This window comes from Haemaphysalis longicornis, unplaced genomic scaffold, assembly GCF_048455015.1.
Source record: "Haemaphysalis longicornis isolate Haplotype H1 unplaced genomic scaffold, Haemaphysalis longicornis Haplotype H1 scaffold_6, whole genome shotgun sequence".
NCBI classification, from domain to species: Eukaryota; Metazoa; Arthropoda; class Arachnida; order Ixodida; family Ixodidae; genus Haemaphysalis; species Haemaphysalis longicornis.
The window spans coordinates 181916417-181931052 of record NW_027526407.1 but is presented as its reverse complement, the minus strand read 5'-3'; the positions used below and the strand labels follow the sequence as shown (position 1 = coordinate 181931052).

Genomic DNA, 14636 nt, shown 5'->3' with positions numbered 1-14636 from the left:
TGTGGACATTTTCGTGGGAATTTTGTAATAGCACTGGTATGATGTTATCTTCATGTTGATTTGTGCACCCTACTTTCTAATTTGTGCAGTATATATATGCAGTAAAAAACTATAACTCCACTAACGGACAAAAAATAGTCTAACCAATCCCCTATGCCTTCGTAGGCGTCGTAGACTGCTTACCTTTCTTTCCGCATTTTCTAACGAGCCCCTCATTTCCAAATCATATTATCCTTCGAAAGCTTAGCGAGGGCCTCGGTTCAGGCAGCCTTGATGCCAAGGTAGCATAAGAGGGTTTCCCCCCAGTTGCCCGATCATGACAGGCTGTAGACGTTCGAGTCACGCCCTGGGGTTCGAAAAGAAGGTCCCCTTCTCCCCGTATAGTCCGAGTGGCGCTGGATACCACCCTCAAGCGTCAGATACAGTTGTAGTAAATATAAATACCCGAGAAAGTGAAGGAGAACACAGTCGCCCAGATAGCCGAATTGGTAAGGCATTCGAGATTTAATCGAAAGGCGTGGGTTCGGTCCTCACTCTGGGCGCGAGTTTTTCTTTCTTTCTTTCTTTCTTTCTTTCTTTCTTTCTTTCTTTCTCTCTCTTTCTTTTTTTCTTTCTACCTAAATTAATAAAAACTATAACTTCACTAACGGTCACATAATAGTATACCCATCCCTGATGCCTTCTTTGGCGTCGTAGACTGCCCGCATTTCTTTCTGTATTTCCTAATGAGCCCCTCATTTCCAAATCATATTATCCTGCGAAACCTTAGCGAAGGCCTCGGTTCTGGCAGCCTTGATGCCAAGATAGCATAATAGGGTTTCCCGCCAGTTACCCACTCATGACAGGATGTAGACGCTCGAGTCACGCCCCGGGGTTCGAAAAGAAGGTCCCCTTCTCCCCGTATAGCCTGAGTGGTGCTGGCTACCACCCTGGAGTGTCCGATACAGTTTAGTAAGTATTGCCGCGAATCATGTACGGGTTTGTTTATTTATTGTTTGTTTTTAATGCCCGGCCACGCCCGGATGTGTTATCTGTGTCCCATACGAAGCCTGTGTTCCATTCTTTATTTTTATGCCGCATGGGCTATCTCATTCAGATAAGCAGAGTGTTTCGCCCTAACGACGCTAGCCCAGAGTAATCTTCTGTGATCTACAATGTTCTAGATGTAAATCGACGGTTCCAGAAACTCTCGGGCCGAAGGATAAAAACCTGCACAGTAGACGCCGAAGCATTCGATTCTGCGACGCTCGCCGACGCAAGTGACTTTGTTGACCGCTGCTTTGCCGCCTCTGTATTCTTTTGAGTTGTTAGGGGAGCCCAAGTTCGCTCCAATAAACTTGTTTCTCCTTCAAGACAAGTGTGTCGTCCTTGTCTTCGTGACATCTGGTGATGGTGCGGGGTACTCACCCTTTATGCTCCCCATGACATCTGGAAGCCGCCAAGCCAGTCCAACCAGAGAAAGCCGCAGACTGCAAGGATTGCTACCCGAGTTCGGTCTTATGCCAGAAGGGCCCAAGAGAAAATACGCTGCAACCAACACCATGGTGCAAGAAACAACGTCGCCAATCGTCCTGAAGCAGCCCCGGGAACCGCCATCGTTCTGGGGAGCCCCCTCTGAAGACCCCGAAGAATGGTTGGAGAAGCTGGAGTGCGTGCGGACCTTCAACAGGTGGGAAGATGAAGAAACCTTCCGGCATGTTTTCTTTTACTTGGAGGATATAGCTCGAACATGGTTCGAGAACCACGAGAGCGCCTTGACCGACTGGACGCCATTCAAAAGCGAGTTCCTTGGGACCATTACGACCGTGGTGAGAAAAGAACGAGCTGTGGTTTTACTGGAAACTCAAACGCAACACCCGAACTTAGGATTCGTAATGTTCGTTGAAGAAATGAAGCGACTATTTTGTCGCGCGGACCCGGATATGACGGAAGAAAAGAAACTGAGGTTTCTGATGCTCGAGTAAAGCAAGAACTTTTTGCTTGCCATGTCCGCAACCCCTCCAAATCGGTGGCCGAATTCGCATCCGAGGCAATCGCCATGGGGAAGACGTTGGAAATGCGGACGAAGCAGTACGACCATCCCATGAATGCGATAGTTGCCGACACGATCGATGCCCGGGCTCTTAGCTCCGACATACTACGTGATACAATCCGCGCTATCGTCAGGAAAGAACTGCGGAAACTCTTCCCAAGAACGCCGCAACCCCAAGTCACCTCTATGAGGACGTGATTCGGGAAGAAATTCAACTCGCTTTGGGAACTGCTATGCCTCCCGAAGTGCCACGTGAGCCTCAAGCTATGACCTACTCAGCGGCTGTTCGACGACCCGGCCCTGCTCCAACCCGTCTTCAAGAAGTCCCACCGTAACGCCGTTCGCTGTCGCCCGCCCGACCCCCTGCATGCCAAAACCAGTCGCCGAGGAAGACGGACGTATGGCGAACCGCCGATAATTGTCCGCTGTGCTACCACTGCGGAGAGGCCGATCACACCTACCGTCGCTGCACGTACAGGAGACTCGGACTGCGTGGTTTCTCCGTCGACGACTCGCACCCCCAACCCGGTCAGCGCCCTACTGAGATCGACGAATACCTAATTGTCCAACATTAACCGAGGCCCAGCCCGCTTCAACCGATCGCCGTCACCCTACCCATACCAGTCGCCCAACCGCCGTAGCAGTGCTGATTTCGCACGCGGAAGGTCCCCCAGCCCACGCGGGAAAAAATAAAGCAGCAACTTCTGGAGGTAATGTTGCACGATCGCGGAAAAATGAAAACCCTCCAACGACGCAACGACTCACGGAAGACAGTGATTCACGGCACGCCAACATCCCGACCACCCGACCTAACCCTGACGAGATTAACGAACACGACGACAGCTACAGGGCGCGACGCGTACCCGACCTGTCCGAGACGTCTGCTGAAAAGACGACGACAAGGACGACGCACATTGACCTACCATCAACACACACAAGCCGAGATGCGACGCCCCGACGAACCCGGAACTCGAGGAAGGCGGCATCCGACGTCAAGGTGTCCATCGACGGCTTTGACGTAGTCGCCCTCGTAGACACGGCAGCCGAATACTCAGTAATGAGCGGACCATTTGCGTCTAAGCTGAAGAAAGTTATTACCAGATGGGACGGTCCGCACATACGCACAGCGGGAGGACACCTCGTGACGCCAAGTGGAACATGCACATCCCGCGTCACCATAGACGGCATGACGTACCCTGCCGCGTTCGTCATCTTGCGTAACTGTTCCCGCGACGTAATTCTGGGAATGGACTTTTTGACGGACAACGCCGCAATAATTGATCTGCAGACCAAGTCGATAACTTTTTCATCCGATCACTCCATGACGCCGGAACCGAACCCCGAACACCGTGCAGCTGCAAGGATCGCCGATTATCATGTCACCCTGCCAACCCGCGCAAGTTTGATGATCACCATCTACTGTGAAGGTGCTGCTCCTGACGTTGACGCTATCGTAGAGAGTGACCAAAGGTTGCTTCTCGACCGCGATGTGTCCGTCGCAAGAGGCATTGCGCGGTTTAAGCAGCGCAAATCCCACGTTTTGGTCACCAATTTCACTGAGGAATACCAGTATTTAAACAAGGGGCTTCAATTGCGTTCCTCGAACAAACGCAACAAGAAAGTGACGTGATCGCGTTGCCGAATTTGAACGCGCACCAGAAGATACCTTCAAGCTTCCGAATCCCTTCGACGTGAATCCGACGTTACCGCAAGCAGAACGAAACAAATTATCGGCTTTGCTGCGTCACTGCAGGGAGTGTTTTTCCTCGAACTCAAAACTACGTCAGACACCTCTAGCGAAGCACCGAATAATAACCGAAGATGGTGCCCGACCTACCCGACAGTCACCGTACTGCGTTTCTTCGCACGAGCGGGAAGCCATACGGACTCAAGCCTACGACATGCTCAGCGATAACATTATACAGCCATCGAAAAGCCCCTGGGCTGAGCCGGTTCTACTGGTGAAGAGAAAAGACGGCACATTAAGGTTTTGCGTTGACTACCGGCGACTGAACAAAGTCACCAAAAAGGACGTATACCCCTGCCACGAATCGACGACGCCCTCGACCACCTCTGCCATATGAAGTACTTCTCATCGATGGATCTAAAGACCGGCTACTGGCAAATTGAGGTGGACGAGAGAGACCGAGAAAAGACCGCATTTATAACCCCGGACGGCCTATACGAGTTCAAGGTGATGCCGTTTGGGCTGTGCACGGCGCCAGCAACGTTTCAAAGAGTCATGGACACTGTGCTCGCTGGCCTGAAGTGGCACACCTGCCTCGTATACCTCGACGACGTTGTAGTATTCGCCCGGACTTTCGACGAACACCTTGCAAAGTTTGAATCTGTACACGAGGCCATCCGTTAGTCGGGGTTAACGCTGAAGCCCGAAAAGTGCCGCTTTGCTTCCGAGGAGGTGAAGTTTTTTGACACGTCGTCAACACCGCGGGAGTCCTGCCTCACCCGGCGAAACCATCAGCCATAGCGAACATCCCAAGACCGAAAGACAAAAAAAGCGTGCGAAGATTTCTCGGACTGTGCGCATACTAAAGGGGCTAAGTCGCAAGTTTCGCACGCATCGCAGAGCTACTCACGCGCCTGACAAAAGATAGCACCCCTTTCGCCTGGCAAAACGCACAAGAAAAAGCATTCTGCAAGCTGAAACAACGCCTGCAAAACCCACCCGTGCCCGCTCATTTCCACGACAACGCCGAAACAGAAATGCACACGGATGCCAGCGATATAGGTTTGGGGGCCGTCCTTGTCGAAAAGCAAAGCGGGTGCGAAAAGGCAATCGCCTATGCAAGCCGTTGTCTGTTGAAGGAGGAGAAATACTACTCTGCCTCCGAAAAAGACTGCCTGGCAATCAGATGGGCCATTTCAAAACTTCGCCCATACGTGTATGGTACACCATTCAAGGTTGTGACAGACCACCATGCGCGGTGTTGGCTCGCCAATTTAAAGGACCCCTCTGGCCGTCTTGGGCGGTGGATTTTGCACCTGCAAGAGTTCGACGTTACAATCGTCTACAAATCCGACAGGAAACACTCCCACGCCGACTGCTTGTCCCGCGCCCCTGTCGACCCACCACCACAACACTCCGATGAAGACAGCGCGTTCCTCGGAGTTGTTACGGAGAGCGACCTTGCGGCCCAGCAGCGTGCCGACCCCGACTTGCGCGTAATGATCGACTACCTCGAAAGACGAAACGTCGCCGTGCCAAGAGCGTTCAAGCGGAACTTACCAGCATTCACCATCAAAAACTCCGTCCTCGTGAAGAAGAATTTCTGCCCCGGAACGAGAACGAATTATCTACTTGTCATCCCCACAGACCTTCATGACGAAATTTTGGAAGCGTCCCACGACGACCCGTCTTCCGGACATCTCGGCACAGCTCGCACTATTGCAAAAATTAAGGCGAAGTACTTCTGTCCCCGCCTCACATCTTACGTCACCCACTATGTTCGGAAGTCGCCGTATCTGCCAGCGACAAAAAACGCCGCCGACAAGACCAGCCAGACTTCTGCAACCAATCGCCGTCCCGTCGAGGCCCTTTCAACAGATTGGAATAGACCATCTAGGCCCGTTCCCTACGTCACGATCAGAGAACAAGTGGATTGTCATGCGCGACAGACTACATGACGCGCTACGCAGAGACCGCCGCTCTTCCTAGGGGGACAGCACAAGAAGTCGCCAAGTTCTTTATAAACCAGGTTGTGCTGCGACATGGAGCCACTGAAGTCCTAATCACGGACCGCTGAACGGCCTTTGCCGCGGAGCTGATGGAAGGAATCTTACGCTGCAGCAACACGGATCACCCAAGAATGACGGCGTACCACCCCCAAACGAACGGACTAACGGAACGTCTGAACAAGACGATTGCGGATATGCTGTTCATGTACGTCGACGCTGAACATAATACTTGGAACGAAGTCCTCCCATATGTCACGTTTGCGTACAATACAGCGACGCAGGAAACTACGCAGATGACACCGTACGAGCTTGTCTACGGAAGACGGCCGACTACGATGCTCGACACCATGCTTCCGCATGTCGAAGACGACGACCTCAACGCCGACTTCCAAGGATACCTTCAACGTGCGGAGGAGGCTCGCCAGCTGGCTTGAATTCGTATAACAGACCACCAGCTGGTGGATGCCGGTCGCTACAACCTCCGACTCCGAGACGCAGAGTACCAACAAGGGGATTCTGTGTGGGTTTGGACTCCCATTCGTCGACGCGGACTCAGCTACAAGCTTCTGCGACGGTATTTCGGACTCTACCAGATTCTATGACGTGTTGGCCAATTAACCTACGAAGTGATCCCCAGTGGTGATTACGGCACATCACGACGACGCACGTCGGATCGATGCACGTCGGATCGTCGGATCGACGTCGGATCGATGGCATCGGGTCGATGCACTCTTAGAGGGGTGGTAATGCCGCGAACCATGTACGGGTTTGTTTATTTATTCTTTGTTTTTTATGACCAGCCGCGCCCGGCTCTGTTACCTGTGTCCCAAGCGAAGCCCGTGTTCCATTCTTTAGTTTATGCCGCATGAGCTATCTCATTCAGATAAGCAGAGTGTTTCCCCCTAACGCCGATAGCCCAGAATAATCTTCTGTGATCTACAATATTCTGGATGTGAATCGACGGTTCCAGAAACTCTCGCGCCGAAAGATAAAAGCCTGCACAGCAGACGCCGCGGCATTCGATTCGGCGAAGCTCGCCGACGCAAGTCACTTTGTTGACCGCTGCTTCGCCGCCTCTGTATTCTTTTGAGGTGTTAGGGGTGCACAAGTTCGCTCCAATAAACTTGCTTCTCCCTCAAGACTACTGCGTCGTCCTGGTCTTCGTGACAATATAAATACCCCAAAAAGTGAAGGAGAACACTGTCGCCCAGATAGCCGAATTGGTAAGGCATTCGAGATTTAATCGAAAGGCGTGGGTTCGGTCCCCAATCTGGGCGCGTGTGATTCTTTCTTTCTTTCTACCTTAATTAATAAAAAACTATAACTTCACTAACGGTCAAAAAATATTCGAACCAATCTCCTATGCCTTCCTTGGCGTCGTAGACTGCAGGCATTGCTTTCTGTATTTCTTAACGCGCCCCTCAGTTCCTTTAATATATATTTGTATATACTTATATATATATATATATATATATATATATATATATATATATATCAAGGTTGCAGTCCTAATTGCCGGTGCTGTTCGGCTTTTTTTTTAAATATTTACCAGTGCCGTATGACGTGTGTTTGTCATGTTTCCTTTTCGTTGATACGCAGATGATTAGGCGAAAGTAGAAGTAAAAAAAAAGCCGTTGTTTTTTTTTCCGGAAGCGGGAGTGGAACCCACATGTGAGCATAACGCGTGCGGTGCACTAACCATTGTGCTATTCTTCGACTGCTCCCCTCTTGACATTACCGCGGGGTTTTATAATTAAACTGCTCTGAGGCCTGTCAACAAGCGCGCCACTCGGCCACTGCGGGAAACGTAGAACGTGTTTTTCCCAGGGGAAGCAACGTCTACCGTGGTCGAATATCGGGGTTAGCAATAAGCGTTTCCATACCTCTGTTGCCCTAGCCCTCGTAATGCATGTAGCAGAACAGAAAGATACTGGACTCGGGACTCGTTAAGGACACATATAAAGTTTGCAGTCGTTATCGCCAGTTCTATTCGGCTTTTTTCGAAATATCTATCAGTGCCGAATGACGTGTGTTTGTCATATTCATTTGATACAATAATAAATAATCGAAAATATTAGCCCTGAAAAAATCTGCCGTTTTTTTTTCAGAAGCTGGAGTCGAGCCCACATCTCCGCATAACGCGTGCGGTGCACTAACCATTCCGCTATTCGGCGACGGCTCCTCTCTCGACTTTACCCTGGGGGTTTATATTTAGAACTGCTCTGAGGCCGGTGAACTAGCGCCGGCCCTTGACCACCACGGCAGATGTACAGCGTGTTTTGCCCAGCGGTCGCCACGTAAGACGTGTTCGAATATCAGAGTTAGCAATTGGCATTTCCGGACAGCTGGAGACAGAGCCCTCGTAATGCGTGTAGCAGACCAGAAAGATACCGGACGACGAACCCGTTAAGGACACATATCAAGGTTGCAGTCGTTATTGCCAGTGCTACTCTGCTTTTTTCGAAATACTTAATAGTGCCGAATGACGTGTGTTTGTCATCTTCTATTCATAGAGTGGTAAATAAAAGAAAATAAAAGTCGAGAAAACATCTGCCGGTTTTTCTCCAAAAGCGGAATATATATATATATATATATATATATATATATATATATATATATATATTTATATATATATATATATATATATATATATATATATATTCCGCATACGTTTAACGAACTCCTTTCATGAACACTGTGCCGTCTGGAACCATGCCAAGAAAACCTTGGAAAGCAAAGGGGAGGATATGGAAGGTCATTGGAACAGATAAAGAATTTGGAAAGAAATAAAGTGGAGAAAAAATGCCCGCCAATTTTTCTCCACTTTCTTTCTTTCCAAATTCTTTATCTGTTTTAATGACCTACCTTAACCCCCCTTTCGTTTGCTGAGGTTGTGTTGACTGCCACACCTTATTTCTGTCTTGTTTTCAACGAGCCCCTCATTTCCTATGCTCATTCGCTATATATATATATATATATATATATATATATATATATATATATATATATATATATTTATTTATATATATATACATATAAATATATATATATATATATATTTATATATATATATATATATATATATATGTGTGTGTAACGAAGGAGACATGGCGTCCATGAACCAACACATTTATTGGCAATGTCTTCGTCCACCACTATCGCACCGCACTGTCTCTTGGTGGCTAATCCCATTCCAGCCAACTCCCCTGCACCATCCAGCTGCAGGACGTAACACGCTTCTCCCTCCCCCAGAGAGAGCATTCAGCGTAGGGGTGGATACTATCGGCTTAGCCTCCCCACATGAACAATGTCAGCCTGACGACCACGTGTAGCCACGCGGCGGTCGATTTCGTAGTTTACCGCAGGGAGTTTGCGGAGGACAGTATACGGTGCTTCCATTATGACAGAGTTTGTCGCGTTTGGGATGCCTGGGTGTCTCATATAACACACAGTTTCCCACCTGGAGCTATGACGGAAGAAACTTCTCGCCGTAGATTAGCTTATTCTTCTCGTGATACGTCAGGGAATTGTACTCAGTGCATTGATGTGTGCGTGTCGACCTGGTGGGACGTGGTACAACTTAGCTCGGTTCAAAGCAGCCTCCACTCTAAGCACAGCTGAAAGCCACGCTGCTGGGGTAGATGGAGTAAGGCCAGCAAGAGCAATTTGCATTTCAGCAGGGCGACCATCGATGATCATTTATATAAGGCGCGCGTCCTTAGTCCAGCAAGGCGGTCCAGAAATATTTTTTCATCGTAATACTCCTTGAGGCTCTCGCCTGATTTTACACGGCAATGAATGAACTGACGGACTGAATTTGTGGTGGCACATGTGAACCATTGGGTCATGCATGCAACCTGGTCCTCCCAATCTGCGCCAGTGTCAAATACCTTGATAAGGTACCAGTGAAAGGCCTCACCTTCAAGGTAATCGGAGAAATGGCACTACTTGTCTCGCTCGGTTTATGCAGTGGCTGCAGTCTTCACCTCGAAGAGTCGGAGCCACTTGCCAAAGGGAACATCATCGCTTGCTCCCGAGTACTTGGGGATGGGGATTGTATTCTTGGATGTTGTCATGATGCATGGTTGCACGGTAGATCCTGTCGGCTAGTGTAACGCAGGAAACATGGAGTCCGTGGAACCAACACCTTTGTTCGCAACCTCTCTTCGTCCACCACTATCGCACCGCACCGTCTGTTGGAGGCTAATCTCCTATTCCTGCCAACTACCCTGCACCATCCATCTGCGGGATGTCATATATATACAGTGACTCAAATATGTTTGTAATTTTTTTATTCAGTGACTACTGGCTATGGGCAGCATCAGAAGCAACGACGAGGGTTTTTCATGCAATAAAGCTTATGAACCTTTCCAGAAAATATTTCAGATTTGGCGCAAACCTAAGGCAAGATAAAAAACGCACACCAAAAAGAAGCACATATTTTGATTCCGCATTTTTTAGGGCGTGGCTAAGTTGGATATAAACCAGACAAAGTTAATGACGAGTAATTGCGCCCTGGAGGGAGATAGGTAGGAAAAGAACAAGTCAGCAGCTGGAAGGGTAGTCAGTTGGTCTGGCTTTTATTTACAGAAGTTGTATGCGTATTTGGAAAATTTTTTTCGGGCTTTGTGCATGCTGAATTCTCCCTTATCCGCTCTTCAAACCTGTGCGGAAGAGTTCAGCGCAGTATCAGGAGAAAAAAAGCTTCAGGCAATCAGCGCCGGTCTTTTTGTTTTTACATTTTTACATGTGGTCGGGATGTTTCCACGGCCAAAAAACAATGCTTTATTACATTACTTTTTTATTTCTCACAAAATTCTTTTCGCGTATAACACTTTCCGTAACAGCAGAAACCAACTGGACGTGGACTTGCACCCTGCCAAAAAGATATAACATATGTTTTCTTTTTCGCCAGATATTAGAAATCTTTAGTATCAAACAATGCAACCCTATGTAATTTTCAAATGAGTTACTAACAGTTCAGCCGATAAATCCTTGTAATCGGCACTCAACATATTACTCAAATAGCGATAAATTGACAAGGTTACTTTTGGCGTAAGAACCCCCCATAACAAATAAAACGCAAGGTTTATAGCATATTCGTATTTTCTATTTGTATTAGCAATGACTTGAGGTTTCTGATTATCCACTGGGTAGAAAGACCATTTAATGTAATTTCATTAACAGCAGTTGACACAACAAAACTGGTGGTAGCATGAAGCTGCCTGCTTAGGTGATATGGCGTGGTAGTTAGTTTTTTCCGACATCAACGGTTGCTGTGAGCTTATCATACACAAGAAACGATTTTTTTTCTTTACAAAGATTGCTGGGGGCAATATTTTAGATACTACCTATCAGTGGGTATTTTTAATATTTACTGTGGTGTTGATGTAATCGCCGCTGAGGTGCATAAACTAATATTGTTCTTCCTTGTTATCAAGTATTTTGCAGTTTTGTTACCATTGCAGAAAAAAATTCTGTCCGCTGCTAGCAAGAGATGTCGGCACAATTTTAAAATGCTTATTCGGACTTCAAAGCTACTACACGTGACCATAAAAATATTTATTGCAGTTTTATTTCCAGATAAACCAGGTGGTTTCTTGATTAATATAGGCTCAGCAGGGAACTGCAAATTGCCCTAAAACCAGGTTAACACTCGGCGATGAGCATAAGCAGTGAAATTCAAGCTAACCGCAACTCATTAGAGGATTGATATTACTTTGTTCGTAAGCTTCACTGATCGTCGTACATGTTTCCACAGGTTTTTGGTTGATTTGTTTGAATAGTTTCCACGCATTTATTAAATTAGGGATTTTTCGTGTCCTGTCTGGTAACAGTTGCAAAAAATGCTGCAAAATATATTTTGCAGTTTGTTTTTTGCCAGGCATTATGAAATCAAGTATACTACCTAATTCATTAAAAAGCGCTGAGTATAGAGATTTGGCCGCCAACATGTCAATAGACGTTTTTATAAGTAAAAATCAGTCCAGTATTACACGTTTTCTGGACTTTTCTTGGACTTCGTAAATCAAATTTGCACAGATAACAGCCGCTTTGTTAAGAATAAAAATCAATTGCTGTTAGCACAGCTACCAAAAACAAAAGCCATAAACTACGATCATGAGCAATAATTTAGACAGCCAGGTCCGCATAAATTGAAGGAGAGCACTCCAACCTTTCCCCGTTTATTTGTTAACATGTGTCTGATGCCGATGTGCGCAAATACAGACGTTTGTGGTTGCAGATTTTGGTATTCCAATTTAGGTTGGCAGCGTGCTTTGGAAATTGCTTAGGATTATCATAAATAGTAAGGTACAAGAATAAACAAGCACATGACATAGACAATTTACACATTTCTGTAGGATATATAGCATTCGGTTTAAACCAAGCAGAAAAAAAGACAGGGCTTGAGCTTCTTGACATCCATTTGGGACAATTCCAGATGCAAGGCAAGTACATTTATAACAGTGTGTTCATTTATATTGTAATGTAAATTTAGGATACTAGTTATAACCATACTTCTGAAAACGAATACTCACCACACACCGGGTATTTCTTTTGTACCAACCATAATACCAATACCCATTTCTTCTGCAGTAATAATAGCAACTTTTAACTGGCGGCTAAAAAAAGAAATAAAACATGCTTAATGTAAATGCTGACTTTCTTAGACCATGCTTAACTCAAACTCACAAATAGCAGCACTATAAAGGAGTAATAAAGTACAGCCTTGACATTTGAAATGAAGGAATAGCTTTGATTAGATGAATGTCCATATCTCTTGTTGCACTTGTATTTCAGGTATACTAATTTGCGATCTCACTTTAATACAATGGTGCGCTTCTGCCGTACTTTTTTTTATCAAAGCAAGATTTCTCTAGAGGAAGGACATTTATGTCATCTCAGGCCAAAGAGTCGCAGTTACACTGCCTTGAAGCAAATTGCCGTTGTAAATTATACAATCACTTCTTACCTCACCGCGGCGTTTATATGGTTCACCATATTTAAAACACCCGCTGATTGTCCCCTGTTTCAAGTAGCGCTCAGGTATCGCGTAATAATGACACAGACAAAGCACGGTCGTCTCACAGCTTGAACTATTTTTCTTAGTCAGGCCATTTTGTAATATTGAACTGATCCGCACAAACGGTGATATACATCATTCCTTGCTGACGGGAATTTATGCCAAAAACTTCACCAGTGCCAAGTACAAGCAGAATTGTGTTTCACTGATTGTTTAATTTAGAAACAGTGACGTTACAACCTTTATATTCTATATTTTGTATTCTTCAATCTTTTCTAAAATGTCTGCACCTAATATTTCAACTGCTCTCTTACGTTCATTCCGGTTCTTACCTGGTTCTCACCGGAATGAGCTCAGCAATAAAACAGTCTTGTCAGGTGTTCCGCAAGAAACTGTACTGGAACTCTTTTTTTTAATACTGATCAATGAGATAAGCGAAGGAGTATCGAGCCGTCTCAGAGTGTACGCCGATCCCTGTTGTATTTCCCATGAAATGAATACTTTGAATTAAATTGTACAAATACAAAGTGACCTTCATACAATACTACTGCCGCGCAATACGTGGAAGATGACGATCAATTTTTCTAAATGTAAGATTGTCCAGTTTTCTACAAGACGACATACTTTAGATATACATACTGTCCTAAAGGTGAAAGTCTCACGATTGTATCCATCTACACGTATTTAGGTGTTTTATTTAAAAATCGCCTTTCCTGGAATGACCATATTGATTTTATAGCAGTGAAGTCTAGTCGGGTACTGAACTTCCGAATCAGAAACTTCAAGCAAGCCTCTCCTAAGTTAACGGAAATTCTGTACTTTTGAAATGTGCGCACTATATTGGAATAAGGATGTCTCTCTTGGGAGCCCAGTACACAGACGTGTGTTGCCGAATTGGAGCGGATCTAAATACGTGCAGCACGATTTGTCTCATCGAACTACAGTTTCGCAAAAAGCTTGTTTGACATACGGAACAATCAGGTGTAGCCGCTTTTGCACAAAAGGCGGAAATACATGCGCGTAAAAATATTACAGAAAATTTTATAGTTGCAACAGCCTAAAGGAAAGAAACCTATATGCTATATCATACCTGTAGATCTGCCCGCGTAGACCATTACCTGAAGGTTACAGAATAAAGGTAGGTATCTACATAAACATTATTTTTTTGCGAGGACAATCGATGATTGGAATAGTTTCCAGGAGAAAGTTGTACTGTCATTGCCGACTTCCTTTGATCAAGCCCTTGCATAATTTTTGTTTAGCTAGGTTTTATAGGACATATGCCTAACATTTGAACTTTTGGTAACCATTTGCAACTTCTGTCTTGTTTTGCACTCTGTCTTTGTATAATGTGTTGTTTTGTACTCTGTCTTTTTTTAATAATGTTAATTATGTTTAAAGTGTTATGTCTTAATTTATTTTTATGTTTTGTTGTTTTTTAATGTTCTGCAAACGGTATCCACCTATTAGTGATGTTTTGTGTTGTTTAAAGTTTTATGTATTATGTAGTATGTTTTACTATGTATTATGTATTATGTTTATTTTTAGAGTATTATGTGTTATGTTTAAAGTTTAGAGTAATATTAGAGTCATAATGTTTAGAGTAATATTGTCATCTCTTATTCTTTCATTATGTTTGGTGCCGCTCATGTGGTTTTATACTACCTGTATCTCTGGCTGCTTGTTTCCCCCCCCCCCCAATATTGCCCACTTGGGCGCTGTAGGTATCTGAATAAATAAATAAATAAAATTCTAAAAACACGTCTTATTAGAGACCTTGCTCTAACACTTAGGCATTGTATGGTTTCGCGCTTTATATTATTGGGGCTATCTGCAGGGTAAATGCAGCATAAAGCCCTGTAAAGTAACAAAATTCTGAGTTGT

General features: G+C 45.5%; 1 protein-coding gene and 1 non-coding gene across 2 annotated transcripts in view; one reads left to right on the top strand and one right to left on the bottom strand.

Annotated features, from left to right (window-relative positions):
* The first annotated feature begins 470 nt into the window (after nt 1-470).
* Nucleotides 471-542, top strand: Trnak-uuu (transfer RNA lysine (anticodon UUU)). The gene has a single exon. It is a non-coding gene; the product is annotated as a tRNA-Lys (tRNA).
* A 9743-nt stretch (nt 543-10285) lies between these two features.
* Nucleotides 10286-14636, bottom strand: part of LOC144141282 (uncharacterized) — a 58793-nt gene continuing 54442 nt past the window's right edge. Inside the window, exons 6-7 of the mRNA XM_077672859.1 lie at nt 12268-12351; nt 10286-10604 (exon numbers count right to left, since the gene is read on the bottom strand). Coding sequence (XP_077528985.1) covers nt 10530-10604; nt 12268-12351 — 159 coding nt within the window. The 3' untranslated portion in view covers nt 10286-10529. The remainder of the gene's footprint in view (nt 10605-12267; nt 12352-14636) is intronic.